At 40.9% G+C, this 16,660-nt stretch overlaps 1 protein-coding gene across 1 annotated transcript; it reads left to right on the forward strand.

Annotated features, from left to right (window-relative positions):
• The first annotated feature begins 10,452 nt into the window (after window positions 1-10,452).
• LOC134435200 (N-formyl peptide receptor 2-like) lies at window positions 10,453-11,475 on the forward strand. Its single transcript, XM_063184067.1, has one exon. It carries the CDS (start codon window positions 10,453-10,455, stop codon window positions 11,452-11,454), a length of 1,002 nt encoding a protein of 333 aa, XP_063040137.1. The 3' UTR covers window positions 11,455-11,475.
• The last annotated feature ends 5,185 nt before the right edge of the window (window positions 11,476-16,660 follow it).

Genomic DNA, 16,660 nt, shown 5'->3' on the forward strand with positions numbered 1-16,660 from the left:
TGTACACAACTTTCTCTTATTGGTCCAATAAAATGCTGCCTGTTACAACGATGACAGTTGGCATGTTTGAGTTACAATTCATAAGAATTCATTGATCAACGTCTATGAGTGAGAACCCCCTGTCACTCCAGTTGTGGCATCATCAACAACAAGCAAGTGACATCAAACGCCCTCACAAGAAGTTGGCCTCAACCAGTTGGATCTACGTGGCATATAGCTGGCATGTGGGGTGTAGGGGTCCAGGAGGGGAGGGGAGGGGAGGGGAGGGGAGGGTGTGTAAGAACCCAAAACGTAATAACTGCCCATAACGTAATAACTGCCCATAACGTAATAATTTGGGCCCATTTGAAACGTAATACAACCCATAACGTAATAAGTTGCCCATAACGTAATAACACTTCCCAACCCATAACGTAATAACGTTCTGCCCATAATGTAATAAGTTATTACGTTATGGGCAGGTTATTACATTATGGGCCTTACACAAAAAAAACTTTGATAATGTAATAACGATGCCCATAACGTAATAACTGCCATTAACGTAATAATTTGGGCCCATTTGAAACGTAATAAAACCAATAGCGTTATAAGTTGCCAATAAGGTAATAGTAAACTATGAACCAACCCAGCCAGACTGTGCATGAGATTCAGAAGAGGACAGCTGAAGAAGTTCAAGGCTTCTTTTCTTCCATTTTTTATAGAATGTAGCAAGGAAAATACTTTTCAGCTATTAGTTATATCCCCAAAACGCGGGGCGTAGGGGATGTAATTGTTTCGCGTGCACCGCCACTGCATTCACATCCACCGTCAGCCGCCGGCCGCCGCATTAGGTCCTTCGTGGCGTGTGAATGCTCTAGGATAGGGTCATGAACTGATTCGAGTTTGGAGGTCAACACTTTCAAGATGGCTGGATTCAAGATGGCCGAATTTTTGTTTGGCCCATAACTTCTGACCGGGTGGATGGATTTGTCCCAGATTTGGTGTGTGAATGCTCTAGGGTAGGTTCATGAATTGATTTGAGTTTGGAGGTCAACACTTTTACACTTTCAAGATGGCTGAATTCAAGATGGCCGATTTGTTTTAGGTCCATAACTTCTGACCAGGTGGATGGATTTGTCCCAGATTTGGTGTGTGAGTGCTGTAGGGCAGGTTCATGAACCGATTTGAATTTGGTGGTCAACACTTTCAAGATTGCGGAATTTTCATTTGGCCCATAACTTCTGACTGGGTGGATTGATTTGCCCAGTAACACCTTATTTTAATGGGTCACCATTTCAGTGGATCTACCACATTAGGTACAGTGTAATAACCAGTGTAACAATATTTAACACCATGTAATACTATTGTAATACCAGTGTAACAATTAGGGGTGTAAAGATAACCGAATTTGGATCGGTTATCGTTATGCAACATTGAATCGCACCGAATCGGCATTCAATCACACCGAATCGCTAAATATTTTTTATGAATCGTCCCTGAATCGAATCGGAGCCTGTGATTATTTTATTTTTTAATACTAAGGGGAGCATTGGCAGGGTTTTGATGAGGTCAATTGGGAAGCTTACGATGAGAACTGCTCCACCATGATGTAGTTTAAAAACCTATCTATCTATCTATCTATCTATCTATCTATCTATCTATCTATCTATCTATCTATCTATCTATCTATCTATCTATCTATCTATCTATCTATCTATCTATCTATCTATCTATCTATCTAATATGGGTGTAAAGATAACCGATTTTGTTTTTTTAAGCACAGACCCTAGACTAAAAGACAAATTAGCCAGACAATCAGATTTTTCCTGAAGTGGAAATTGTATTCAGAACCTGTTCAGATACAGGCCTTATAATTTGGTAAACTTTACCTTCAACCAGTTGGAAGTTTTAAACTAAATTAATGAACCCTGGTGCAATTTTATTTAATTAGCTTATATTCCAAATCACATAGCCTATTTAAATAAACACGAGTGCATTATAGGCCTAACTTTAATTTCAACTTAATGTGAAATGCAGCGTGCAGTTTGACCTATCTGTGTGGTCTGGTCTTTGGTCTTTTTAAAGATCAACTAGGCCAGCAATATGTTGCCCTCGTCTCACTGTGGTTTGAGGTTCTCTTTTTGTGCGCTGACCAATACATGGTTTTCATGTTAATAGGCCATTGACCTTGATTGGTGGTGCTTTTGTTCACTGGCATTGCCATGTCTTTGCATTGGACATGGATGTACAATAAACATAGACACTTAAATTGCAAATGTTGCAGCGTTTTCCTCCTACTATATATCTTCACTGAATGGTCAATAAATCTCTTTTTGGCTCTGAAACTTAAAGTACAGGTATATACATGTTTCCACAACCTAACATATGGCCATCTAAATTCTGATGCGTCCAGTGTCACATGCATGCGCTATCTGCATTTGTTTCCCCATTCACTTTGCATTAGATTATGTCACTATGCATATTATTTTTGTTTCAGTAGCCTACACATCAAACAGAACATTTTGAGGTTGGCAACCTCACCCATTCAGGCCTACTGCACAAACAAAAAGTCTGAGATCTTGGCTACTAAAGTATAGAGGGGGCTTGCCATGATGAAGTCTGGGAAGCCCTGGGAAGTCTTGATTGTATATTGAACCATTGTCGTGATCTAACACAATTTGCTGCTTTTGTGGCAGCAGCCGAGCAGAATATTTGATAGTTATTGTGTTCTATGTAATGTTTTATTTCATTAGATAGAGGCCATGGATATTGAACATTTGTAGGCTATATCAAGATACAACATGTAAATATGCCAGAATGTAAATAATAAGAAAGCAAAAAAACAAAACAAAAAAATCTTTTCTATTTTCTCAGTTTCGCCCGGCCTATTGTGGCCTGTTTTCTTGTGGATAATCACATTTTTCTCAACAAATTTTCTCCCATGGGAGACCATGCCCCCAGACCCCCCTAGTAAGACTCTTATACAACATAATCCCCCAAAAACGCCACTGCACACCACACATGTGCGCGCACCGCTGCAGCACACGCGCCACTCCGTGCCACCGCGCCACGCCGCACCTTTCTCACCTTTTTCACCCCTGACCCGTTTCCATGCCTGTTAATACCATGTAATACCACTTACACAAAAATACATGATGTAAGTACAAAATTGGTACATGGTATTATACTGGTATTACATGGTATTAAAGGAACAGTCCACCCATTTTCACATATTTGCAGTATTTCCGAGCATTATTCATGAACGTGCGTATCATTTTCTTTTCAGAGTTTTCAGTACTTACATTTATTGGATCAGAATTATTAGCATACCTTAGCATAATCACTGGAAGTGGATGGGGGCAATAGCATCAAGCCACAAGTGACCGCGGCACGGGGTTAAATAGCTGGTTTGCACTCTGGTGAATTTTAAATTAATTTTAAAGTAGTTTATAAGTACATTTGAGGATGTTTTGTTCGCCCCCATAGACTTGCATTGCTACACTTAATTTGGCTATACCGGCAATGCAAACACATAGACAACAACGATACAGTATGCACATTCATGAATATTGCTTGGAAATACTGCAAATATGTGAAAATCAAAAAAGGGTGGACTGTTGCTTTTAGTATTGTAACACTGGTTATTACACTGGACCTAATGTGGTAGATCCACTGTAATAGTGAACCATTAAAACAGGTATTGGAAATCGAAAGTGACTGCATAGGCTAGTTACAATGGTAAATATGTAGCCAAGTGTTTAGCCAAGTGTTTTAAGTTAACATCAGCCAAGGTTGGTTGACAGGTATGCTAACCATGCTAATAATATTACATTGTTAACTAACTAAATTTAATTCATTAGATTTGAAATTTAATTAGCTATTGTTGTTCTTATGCCCTGGTGGAACAGACATCTACGTAGGGGCTGTGATAATGTAGTTTAATGATGATATCAAACTACCAATTATGGTAACATTGCTTATTATATATATGTATATGTATACTATATATGTTTATATTGTTTCTAAACTGAATCAGGTTAGCTGATGTGATTACTATACTATCTTAAAAAATCTAATTATGGTACAAAATGAACTGATTAACTATAAATCTAGTCTTACCTGGGTGCCAATGATGTAGGCTAATAATGTAGGTAGACAACAGATTTGGTCAACCCTCTCTTTGAGAGGAAATATTTAGTTATTTTCAATTCAATTCTTTATTAAGGGAAAGCCCCTTGAGATGTTCCATCTCTTCTTTGAGGGGGTCCCATGGATTTAAAAAAGTAAAACAGCTAATTTTTTTTTTTTAACTATTGTTAGCCAAATAACATAATGACCTGCCAAACCTCATTATGTTATTACCAGGGATGCGATATTGGCACCAGTGTATCGGTATCGGGTTCAGATATCAACATAATTCAAAGATCGGATCTTATCGGATTGGATTTTTCCCAAAATATCGGAATTTTCCCAGTACTGACATTGAGCCAGGTGTAACCTTATTTTGAAATCATGACACTTGCATTTTAGTTTTCAGGATGGGATACTTGGGCCTACCTCAAGTTGAAACCCATGCATATATGTGGCTTTGATATTGGATCAGAGTAGTATCGGTATCGACAGATATTCAAATTTAGATATTGGGATCGGATTGGAAGTGAAAAATGTGTATCGGTGCATCCCTAGTTATTACAGTACATTATTGGTAGAGAAATATTATGTTATTGGCTTCACTACGTTTCAAATGGGCCCAAAGTATTGTGTTGATGGCAGTTATTATGTTATGGGCATCATTATTACATTATCAAAGTTTTTTTTAGTGTAAGGCCCATAACGTAATAACCTGCCCATAACGTAATAACTTATTACATTATGGGCAGAACATTATTACGTTATGGGTAGGGAAGTGTTATTACGTTATGGGCAAGTTATTACATTATGGGTTTTATTACGTTTCAAATGGGCCCAAATTATTACGTTATGGGCAGTTATTACGTTATGGGCAGTTATTACGTTTTGGGTTCTTACAGGGTGCACAACAAACGTTTTAAGGGTGTTCAAAGGTGTGTCAGCGTGGAAGGGGTACACCATAAATCAGGGGTGCTCAACTAGAAACTGAAAAGGTCCACTCGCCAAATTTCGTATGTGTTTCCAGGGTCCAAAAAAGTGGTAACACTTTACTTTACGGATCGCTAATAAGGTGTTAATTTCATAGTAATTTCTCAGTAATTTCTATCTAATTTTATGGTAATAACTGCTTGTTATTAGTAACAACAGCAAAATAACCATATGGTTTTCAGTGCAATTACACTATAATTTCTCATTAATAGCAGCAAAAATAACCATACAGTTTCCAGTGCAATTATGCTGTAGTTTCTAGTTAATAGTAGGCTAATGGAAACAGCTACTGTGTCATCATAGTAGTTAGGTGGTAGGTATGCCAGTAACTAAACGGTATCAGCCGAAGTAGTTTCATACTAATTAGGCTACATCAGGGCCGTAATGTGCAATATTTCCTCTTCCTATGTTATTGCATAGAAACGACCACCAAGCATCCTTGTATTATTTCTGCTTAATTACCTTGTAAACAATTAAGTAGTTATATGGAAATAAGATAGAATCAGGGCCGTAAAATGCATTATCACCTATTCCACTCAATTTTATGGAAATTACATATTTTCATGGCCTTAAAATGTCTTATTTCTTATTTCCACTCAATTACTTAGTTATCATTTTTAATAGGTGATAATGCATTTTATGGCCCTTAACTAGAAACTACAGCATAATTGCACTGGAAACTGTATGGTTATTTTTGCTGTTATTAATGAGAAATTATAGTGTAATTGCACTGGAAACCATATGGTTATTTTGCTGTTATTACTAATAACAAGCAGTTATTACCATAAAATTAGACTGAAATTACTGAGAAATTACTATGAAATTAACACCTTATTAGCGATCCGTAAAGTAAAGTGTTACCAAAAAAGTCGCTACGGACCGATGCAGAAAATAGCCTCACTCGCTGGCCGCCCTGCCTCTTGCTCACTCACTGAGTTGTCATAGTGATGATACTTTTATTTGTACTAAGACTGGCTTCGCAGAAATACACCTATAGATCGCATGGCAGCGAAATCTCATGTATAATTTATACATATTAAGTACAGATGGATTTTGTCTTGGTGCGGATAACATTGCGTTTGGGTCCGCATCCGGACCTGGGTCCGCCAGTTGATCATGTCTGCCATAAATGATCTGCAATATCTACATTGAGATCTTATCGTTGGAAGTTTAACAGCTTATCAGCACGCGTAGCCGCGGGTTGGGGGGAGGGGGGTAGATTCTAAGGGCCTGACAGCACTGATAGGGGACCCTGGAAGGATGCTGATGACAAAATTTGTCATTTTGGGGGCCCAACATTTACATTTGAATCTTTCATGGGTCCCAACATTTATAGCGGCGCCCTTGTCAGCACCACAACAGTCTTCTCTAGACAGGCATGATCACAACGACTCACATTCCCACTGTGATAACATATGAGATATTTAACTGCTCATCATAATCAGACACATTTCTCATTTCTCTCCAGGGAGGAGGGGCCTTACTAATGGCACTTCACACCCAGACATACAGCTCGTTTGTCAAGAGTACAGTACACACACATATTATGTCAGGAGTCTGGCCTGGTGCTAGGGCAGCTCAAACATTAATCTAGTAGATAGTCTCTAAGGAGGAGAGTCTTTACTTGCTTCTTGACGGCTGCAAGAGATGTGCTTAGTCTTGCTGTTTCAGGGAGACCGTTCCACCACTTGGGTACAACAACTTGGGAGAACAGTCTTGAATGGGAGTACGTAGAATGAGCGGATGGCAGAGCCAGATGGTTTGTACTGGAGCTGGAGGAGCGCCGTTCTCTTCCAGTAACGTAAGGCTTTAGTAAGTCCTTCAGATGGGAGCGTGTCTATGTTCCCACAGCCCATTGGTCCCACCTCACTAAGATTTTTAACATTATTTTTAGGCCTATTGGTTCTCTTAGTTTACTTGGAAATGTGGGAACATGGAGTTGTAGAGCATAGGGCTTATATTTCAATAATTTCTTAAAACTGAGGGAACATGGAGCAGCAGGAATAAGCTGGGACCATTTGGGCTGTGGGACCAATGGGCCGTGGGACCAATGGGCTGTGGGAACATAGAGCTGACCCCCTACAGATAAGCTGGGGCCTTTCCTGCGATGGTTTTGTAGGCAAGGGTCAAGGCCTTGTGCTTAATCCGGGCAGCAATCTGTAGCCAGTGCAGTTAATAAAGGAATAACATGACTTTTCGGTTGATTGAATACCAAACGTGCCGCCGCATTCTGGACCACCTGCAGTGGCTTTAGCACATAAGCAGGCAGACCTGTCATGAGTGCGTAGCAGTAGTCAATGCGGGACAGGACCGTGGCCTGAACCAGTCGTTGTGTAGAATATTGGGTCAGCACAGGTCTGATTTTCCGTACGTTGGACATCTGAAATCGACAAGGTGGGGTAACTGAGTTGATGTAGTTGGAGCATGACAGCTCGTCGTCAATCATGTCGCAAAGGTTTTTGGCGACTTTGTTTGGGGTCACAATGGTGGAGCACATCTTGAGGTTGATGTTGTGACTGAGTGACTATTTAGCTGGTATCCCCAGGAGCTCTGTCTTGGACAGGTTCAGCTGTAGGTGGTGGTCCTTCATCCAAGTTGACAAGTCGGTGAGGCAGGCAGAGACCGAAACCGTGCTGTCCTCTGGACGTAACGACAGGTACATCTGGGTGTCATCAGCATAGCAATGGTAGGAGAACCCAAGTGTTTGAATGACACACCCCAGGGAGGAGGTGTACATTGCAAACAGAAGGGGCCCCAGCACTGATCCTTGGGGTACGCCTGTAGACAGTTTCCCTTGCCATGACACACTGAAGGTGCGTCTAGATAGGTAGGAGTTGAACCATGAGTGGGCAACGTCAGTGATTCCTATGGCCGTGAGTATCCTCAGGAGTATCTTGTGGTTGACTGTGTCAAAGGCTGCAGACAGGTTTAGTAGGATGAGGACCGAGGATAGTCCTTCCGTTCTTCAGTTACTTCAGAGCTTCAGTTACTGAGAGTAACGCAGTTTCAGTTGAGTGTCCACTTCTGAAACCAGATTGTTTTGGGTCCAGTAATCCGATCTGGTTTAGGAAGTTGGTGACCTGCTTTGCAACTGCCCTTTCCAGTGTCTTGGATATGAAGGGAAGCAGTGAGACAGGTCGGTAGTTTTCAACTTGAGCAGGGTTCAGTGCAAGCTTCTTCAATAGTGGTGTCACCCTTGCTTGTTTGAAGGCAGAGGGGAGAGTGCCGGAGGACTGGAGGAATGTAGAATGTTTTTAGACAGTAAATCTCATTATGCAATGATTTCAGACCTTGGTGAGTCCATTTTTTATTTTATAGCTGAGTAATTAACCCCCGAACTCATTCATTCATTAATCACCAGCAAAATGGTGTTGTTACAATAGTAATTTATCACACACACATGCACACGCCAGATGGCCCTTGTTAAAAACCATTATAAAGGTTCGAAATGCCCAGTACACAGAAGATTAAGGGTTTATGAATATATATATTTTTTATTTACTATTAAGCTAAAAATGAAATTGTCCTTTAAAAGCAGCACTACTGCAGTGTCTCTAAGGTCCGGGTGGTCTTCATTCTGGGTTCAGGTTTCACACCAGCATCACAGTCCAAGTTGAATCCCAAACCGTGTGGGGTGTAGTCACATCCAGGTGACCGAGGGGGGTCTCCAGTGAAGTCCGTGGCTCAATCTGGATCCAGCACACCTCGCAGCAAACAACAAGTGTTAGTCTCTGAACTGGAATTAATGCAGCACCAATATAATGTAATGGGGCACAGGAGGACTCTTACATTCAGATTCGTAGTGGTTGGAAGCTTGGTCTGGCTCCAACCCACTCCAAATCTTTCTAGCCTCGTCAGTCTCTGGTCAACACGGTCCGGGCTATAAGGCAGGGGGATCAGGCAGCACAGACATACGGTGAGAGGATTACACATTCAAAGGGGTTGCTCACGTTCCTTTGGCTGTGTCCGTCGTCCAGCTCAGCTTCGGTTCCGTTTGGTTCGGTTCAGTTCGGTTCGTTCTTTCGGTCGGTCGGTCGGTCCGTTCCTTCACCGTCGTCGTCTCTACTCTCCTGGGGTGAGTTTCTCAAAAGGGAAGTTGTTAGCCTGTTAGCAACTTCGGTAGTTGCCAATGGGAAAATGCATTGAAAGCAACGAAGTAGCTAATGTAGTAAGCAACTTTGGTTTCGAGAAATTCACCCCAGGTTTGCTGCTGCCTCCAGTCCGATCCCCCCGCCAAATGCCAGGAGCCTCTAAAACCATGCCTCTTTATAACCCTCCCTATGATCATTTCAGCGCACCGATTGGCTAGACAATAATTGTTCAGGCAGCTGTCCATCTCAAAGCAATTAAAAAGTCAATTTGGTGCACATGGTAAAACACAGCAAACAATTAAGTGAACACAGCAAACCAAGTAAAACATGCACTATAAAACCCCTGCACATCTAAAACACACTATATTTAAGCACAGCAAACAAATAAAAAAAAGTTAAAATCACCACTTTCTGACACGCACGCACGCACGCACGCACACACACACACACACACACACACACACACACACACACACACACACACACACACACACACACACACACACACACACACACACACACACACACACACACACAGTTACCAGCAAAAAGGTGAGAAACCATTGCAACACCCACACAGTTGTGTCACAATTTTGTTTCAGTAAACGTAACTGAGAGTATTAAAACGACTGCTGACAGCCTCGCTTTGCAGAACGGAGAAGAGATTCATATCCACTGAACCACAGAACGGAGATTCATATCCAGTCAGAAGTTATCCAATTCAATGTGAGTTTTATCACGTAGCAAAGAGAGATATCCTCTGCACTCCTGCACTTCACAATCTGGTGCGTCTCGGGAAAGGACTTGGTAATGCAGGGGTCACCGGAGCACGTTGAAGAAGACGTGAGAATGTTGAAACGTTAGTCTTGGCGCTTGCCCAATAAAACAAGTTATTTTCCACATCTGAAGATGCTCCGGTGATTCCTTTCTTTCAATGTGAGTTTTCTATGTTATGTACCATTTCATATCAGCATAGCCTTATGACAAATAACAAGAGAAAAGACGAGCTCTTTTGACAACACACCATCAAGCTACTTTTTCAGGGATTCATTTTGTTGTAGGGCTCTGTTCTGGGCATCTTGTTTTAATAATCTTTTCTCAATCTGTTGAAGCACATGGATGATTATATATTATTATTGTTGTTATTGTTATTACTATTATCATTATCAGCCTATTCTTACAGTTCATCAACTAACATCTGTTGGTTTTCTTTACACAGATCATCATGGGAGAAAATGAAACATTTAAAAATGAGACACTTGAAATGGACGGACACTCCAATGATTCTCCTAAATATTATGATTTTGGAGATTACACTCCACCGCCGCCACCTGCCTGGACCTGCGATGCCCTGTGTGTCTTCATCATTCTATCAAGCACCATCATCTTCGTTCTGGGCGTTCTGGGAAACGGCCTCGTCATCTGGATCATTGGTGTGAAGACAAAGCGCTCGGTCAACTCCTCGTGGTACTTAAGCCTGGCAGTATCTGACTTCTTGCTCTGCATCACTGTGCCATTCAACTGTGTGTACATGACAACCGGAGAGTGGCACGTCGGACGTTTTATGTGCAAGTTCATTAGTGTGGTCATGCCTCTGAACATTTTCGGCAGCGTATTTCTTCTGGTCATTGTTAGCATGGACCGCTGCATATGCGTTGTCTTTCCTGTGTGGTCTCAGAACCACCGCACGGTTAGAGGTTCCTCAGTCGTCATTGCTGCAGCCTGGATTCTCTCCGCAGCACTCTCCCTCCCCACCCTGTTGTTCTATGGCATTCATGACAGATACGGCACGACTCTTTGTGGTTTCAATAGCACTGAGGCACTCATGTCAATGGGGACATTGGTCGTGATGGGTTTTGTATTTGGGCTTGCCCTCCCTTTGGTGGTTATAGTAGTTTGCTATGCCATCATTACGCAGAAGCTAAGAGTCAATCGCATGACTAAATCATCCAAACCATTTCGACTCATGACAGCTGTTATAATCACATTTGTCATCTGCTGGGCACCTTATCAGATCTTCAGACTCCTGAGCATTAACAAGGTTTCCAATATTAAAACAGGGATTCAAATCTCCACCATGCTGGCCTATGCCAATAGCTTCATCAACCCAGTGTTGTACTCCTTCATGGGTCAAGACTTCAGAAATAGATGCATTAGCTCCATTTGTGCAAGGATGGAAAATGCCTTACATCAGGAAGACCAGTCTACAAAAGCAATCCCTATGTCTATATCGGCAAAAGTTCAAACAGACTCTAATGAGTCCTGACAGTTTAATTTGATTGTATTTCATTTAACCTTTAATTACCAGTCACATCAAGACAGCAGTCTTGCTTGCAAGTGAGCCCTGGCCAAGAGATCATAGGTTTAGCTGGACATACAATGACCAAAGCATAGCCATTCAAAGGGACTGATGGGCTGAGTTGGCTGAGAACGTTCATTACATATTTATTATACATGTACTGTAGCCTACATATTTATAAAAATGCATATATACACATAAATATAGAAGGGGCCTATATATATATATATATATATATATATATATATATATATATATATATACATATTTTATATATTTTTTCTTCTTCTTAAATATATATTTAATACATTTCATGGACCTCGCCTACTCCAAAATGCTGGCTACAGCCATGTACAATATTATAATATTTGTGAATGTGTATTGGCAGTTTGCTACCTGCTTGTTGCATGAAAAAGATCGTCTGAACTTTGTTAACCTGTGCTTCCTCACCAAAACTTGTACAGTATGTAACAAGTAAGCATAAATATTTTGCATGAAACATGTTCTGCAATTAAATGTAATGACATGTTACATTTTGCGGTTGCTTTTTTCCCCAAGGCTACTTCAAGTGATAATAAACGAGGCACCTTCTTGAGTAATTCTGCCAGTAAACCCCCCAATAAGTTGGACAATTTGTAAAATGGCATGAGAAATTGCCAAGTGTCTATCTAATATTGTTGACCAGACAAAAGCTAGCGCAACACGTCAGGAGGAACATGCTGCTGTGAAAAGAGGACAAGGACGTGAGTCAGATCTGGGAGCGTGGGCAGCGGCTCAAAATGAAAAAGGGCACTTGGAACATTTTCGCAACAAGACATCTATTTGATCTAAAACTACATTTCAAACAAAGCAGGCTATTAATAAATGAAGAGCTCTTTTCCAAAACGAGATACATCCATTTTATAGAATGTTGAAAAATTGACATTTTTGTATCGGGCATTCCATTGAATTGCATTGCAAAATGCATTTTATAGAGGTTTAAAAAGTATGTTCTGAAAATATTTGAATGGCAAGAATTCACACATAGATTATAGGACTTCTTAACAGTCAATTCCAATATTAAAATGCAAAAGGTAAAAAAAAAGGTCAAAAGAGCTCTTCAAATACAGAACTCACTAAAGGTTTCTAGCGAACTAACTGTAAACCAATTCTATTTTAAACATGTGTAAACGAGTGGACATCGGATTTATTTCTAAATATAGTAAGTTGATTGTTTAGCACGACTATGCCACCTACGGGGGTTAATCGTAGGACAAGGTAACCCCTTTTTGAAACATTAAAGGCACCACAGGTTCGCACATTACAGGGGAGGGAGACGTGTTTTCCATAAAGAAATTTATTTTATTTTCGTTACAAAAGATGCTTTAAAATTATTAGCAACATAGGAAATATTTACAGTAGTTCACAATCTCACACAGTCACGTATCCTTTTCCTCATACCGCCACATACAATGAACGGCAGGTAGCTTCTAAAGAGACTCGCAAGGAAAGAAAATACATTAACAGAATAGCAAACCATGCGAGATGACACTGCAATCGGGAAGATAACAACACAAGTAAGGAGGGAGGTACACACCATGCAAGTTCGACACGCCAAAACAATAAAATAAAATAAGCAGATCATGTGTAATTGACACACAGCATGGCTGTGAGAAAAAAGGACAAGCAAACCATGCAAATCACAGTAAGGACAGAAAATGAAAATAAATAAATAAGAGTCACTTTAGAGGAGCTAGGCCTACACCCAACTGATGCAGAATATGTCCGTCCACTTCACGCACCAGGCTGCACTGCTTGTGACGCGAGACCCGCTGCGGCAACCGCTGTTTAGGCAGTCCTTAGATAGCAGACCACCAGCTCTTACGCTTCTTTTACGTCTTTACTTTCTTTACTTCTTTCAGTTGCAAGTTCATTGTAGACAAAGCAGCAGTCTGGGGGGCATGGGCACGCCTGGGGCGCTCCACTACACCTGTGATGTTAACAGGCAAAGCGCACCTCAATTAGGCTACTGCATCTACACACACGCACCACTAAAATTACTCTCGGAACAGCAACTATACACATACATACCACGAAAGTGAGGAGGAGATCATCTAGTCGAGACCAGAGAGATGAGGGCAACCACTGTTGCCACTCGCTGTCCTTCCGGGAAAGCTGGCCACTGACTCGTACCGTGGGAAAACGGCCGCCAAGTGAAAGCGTGCAACTATGGCAAGAGAGCGCAACTTTTAATACCAACATTCCACAAGTAAAACTACACTCAACAATAACCAATGATAGTTACTCAACCAGTCTAGGCAGGCACACAATCTCTCCAAACCAGCCACCAAGGCCTACTCGCATCCCATGCCACAAACAACCCCGGCCCCTGGAAACAGAGAGGAAGCGCACGTACCCAAACACCCGCCTTTATATTAAGGATTGAGAACCGACTCCACCAATCCATGGCGGTCCCCTGGGAAATCGCATGACACGAAACACTTCATCCGGCTACACATGTTTTTTTTTTTTAATCTTTTAAAAAATGTGTATTCTACTTAACTTTACTTTGTTGTATTTCATTTACTTGATATTATTTAGTTACTTTTGCAAGTGAACAATGACCAAGAGAAGCAACATATTTGTGAATACTATTGATGTGCTACAGTTTATAACCTGTTTGTTGCATTAAATATACACAGCCTGGCCGAAAAAGAGAAACAAATCCTCACCGGAAAAAAGGTTGGACTGCCTATGTTGTATGTATGCTGTATGTTTTTGGACCACCTTAAGCTTTGATTATGGCACACTTTTAGAGTTATATTGTTTCACTCCTGCATTGCATTGTCTGGATTTATTTCCATAGCGTTTCATTAAGTTTTCATCAAGATCTTGTATTGGCGATGATAGGGGGTCAGTTGTTCCGGGCCCAGGAAGAGTGGGCACTATAATTGGGTCCTCATCACCACCAGCAAGGAGCAGAGAGGCAAAACAGTTGGTAGCCAAACTCAGCACAACACATGGTAAATGGTAAATGGGGTAATCAGGGCCAACGCCACAGGGGGGCATTGGAGGGCATTGCCCCCCAGCCAAGCTGCTGTGCCCCCCTGGGCCTTTTCACCTAAACATGCTGATATGGTCATTAATATGCAACAAATTAGTATTTTTTCTGAATACAGTAAATATAAAGTGCCACCAGTGCTTAACCACCATAGCCCTAATAAAGAAATAAATGAATAGGCTACAATTTTTAGACATTGTCACTGATAATTTGTCAGTAGACCTAAATGTGAAATAATAAGTGAACAGTGATCCCTTGAAATAATGGGATTGTCCCGTATTTAGGAACAAAAGTACTGTTCCTTAAGGCGGATTTATAGTTAACGCAGCTGGTGCTAACCTCATTCATACCTCCCTGGCGACGATGGCGTGCACTCAAAATGACGTCACACGCCCCTCCGCAAGCTGCCGCTGCGCAAGGTCGTGCACCCCAGATTTTTTGTAATTTGGCGTGCGCCACCAGCGACCATGCATGTAGGCAGACAAAGCAGGAGTTGCGAAGAGATATAGGCTACACAGCTAGTGGACTACAGAAGGGACCCTGCATCATTTTGAGGATAATAAAATGTCTTAGAGAGTTATTTTATCTTCTCCCTTAAATGTTGTTCAGTCAAACAATTGTTTAGGCCTAGTTTGTTCAGCAAAGCACGTTGTGTTTGGCGATCTATTCATACATTCTGCAGCTAGAACAATGCTAACTCTGCCCATACCCCCCGCCAAGGTCCCCCCCCCATATTCCATCAAATGCCCGTCCAACGACTTGGTTCTGCAGCCGGCTCTGGGGGTAGTGGTGGCTCAGGTGGTGTCTGAGCCATTTCACAACCAGGAGATTGCAGCCCTGCTCTGCCTGACCCCATCAACGTCAAAGTTCCTCCTGGTGGCAGCCTGGTGGTACTCTGTGTGGTAGCCACTGTGTGAATCTGAGTGTGAATGGGTGAATGTGAGGCATACAATGTAAAGCGCTTTGAGTGCTCGAATTAGTGGAAAGGTGCTGTACTTTATAAATGCAGTTCATTTAGCATTCAGCGCAATACATCAGGCTGAAAATGACACTGCACTGCGGTCAACGGACCTGGAAATGACTCAGATCCTAAACTATCTCTACCACCCATCACTCAGTGAAGAAACTAAGGCTGCGTTTCTACAAAGTATGGTGATGATAAAAACAGAAGATGCAAAAGTGGCGTTTCATCTTCAAATTTTCAACAACTTACATGAGGACATTGGGTATAAAATATATTTTCTCATTAGTGTCTTTCGTTTACTGCATGTCGGGGTCTAGAGAAGTGTGAAGTTTAAGATGTATGGCACGTCACATGAACACATTTTGCTTATTTTGCAGTTTAGACAGAGACGTAACCCGGGTCATCTTCAAAATTCTGAAATGAATCTTCAAATTTTTGCATTTTAAGGTGGGGTTGCCATGTAAACAAAAGGCACTTCTGATCAAATATTTTGATGTTTTCCCTCGAAAAGGAAATGTGATAATTTCATCTTTTCTAAGTAGGCCTAAACAATCATGCATCTACACGAATTACACAGCACATTAAAAGGTGCTAAACATGAACAAAAGAAAAGATATTGCACACTTAGTATATCCTTTTTGTTCTTCTAATGGGCAAGCTTTCGGTCAGCTGACCTTCCTCAGGGCTCAGTTACAAATGAAACATGGAAACAGATGTGTTGGAAACAAAAAAATGGAACAATATTAAAATCATCACTAATGTTGTGTTTCTTTTGTGCAGTTCTTAATTTCACCATTGGAATGAATAGGTGGCCCATTTTACCTGAATGCATTTTCCCCCATCCAGGATGACACCTGTCACTAAAACTTGTAAAAATGTATATATATATTTTTTTTTACAGTAATCACCTTGTTTTTTGTCATGAAATGGAAGATTTTGAGTCACTTTATGCAATCAAACTTCATCTTCATTCCAATTTCATCAGTCTTTCTGAAAAGTGGCCCAATTTACCTAAATGCACCCTATATAAAAACTAGTATATCTCTATAAATATAGTATATAACAAGTTAAAATCCCAAAATATCCAAAGTATCCAACACATTTTTTTTAAGTGACAAAGACATTTCTGCCAAATTACATGATTGCATCACTAATTTAACTATTCTTAG

The sequence above is a fragment of the Engraulis encrasicolus genome, chromosome 19, assembly GCF_034702125.1.
Source record: "Engraulis encrasicolus isolate BLACKSEA-1 chromosome 19, IST_EnEncr_1.0, whole genome shotgun sequence".
NCBI classification, from domain to species: Eukaryota; Metazoa; Chordata; class Actinopteri; order Clupeiformes; family Engraulidae; genus Engraulis; species Engraulis encrasicolus.

Bases quoted from the DNA above. Each gene is read 5' to 3' on its own strand.
- LOC134435200 (XM_063184067.1), top strand. From the start codon at position 10,453: ATGGACGGACACTCCAATGATTCTCCTAAATATTATGATTTTGGAGAT.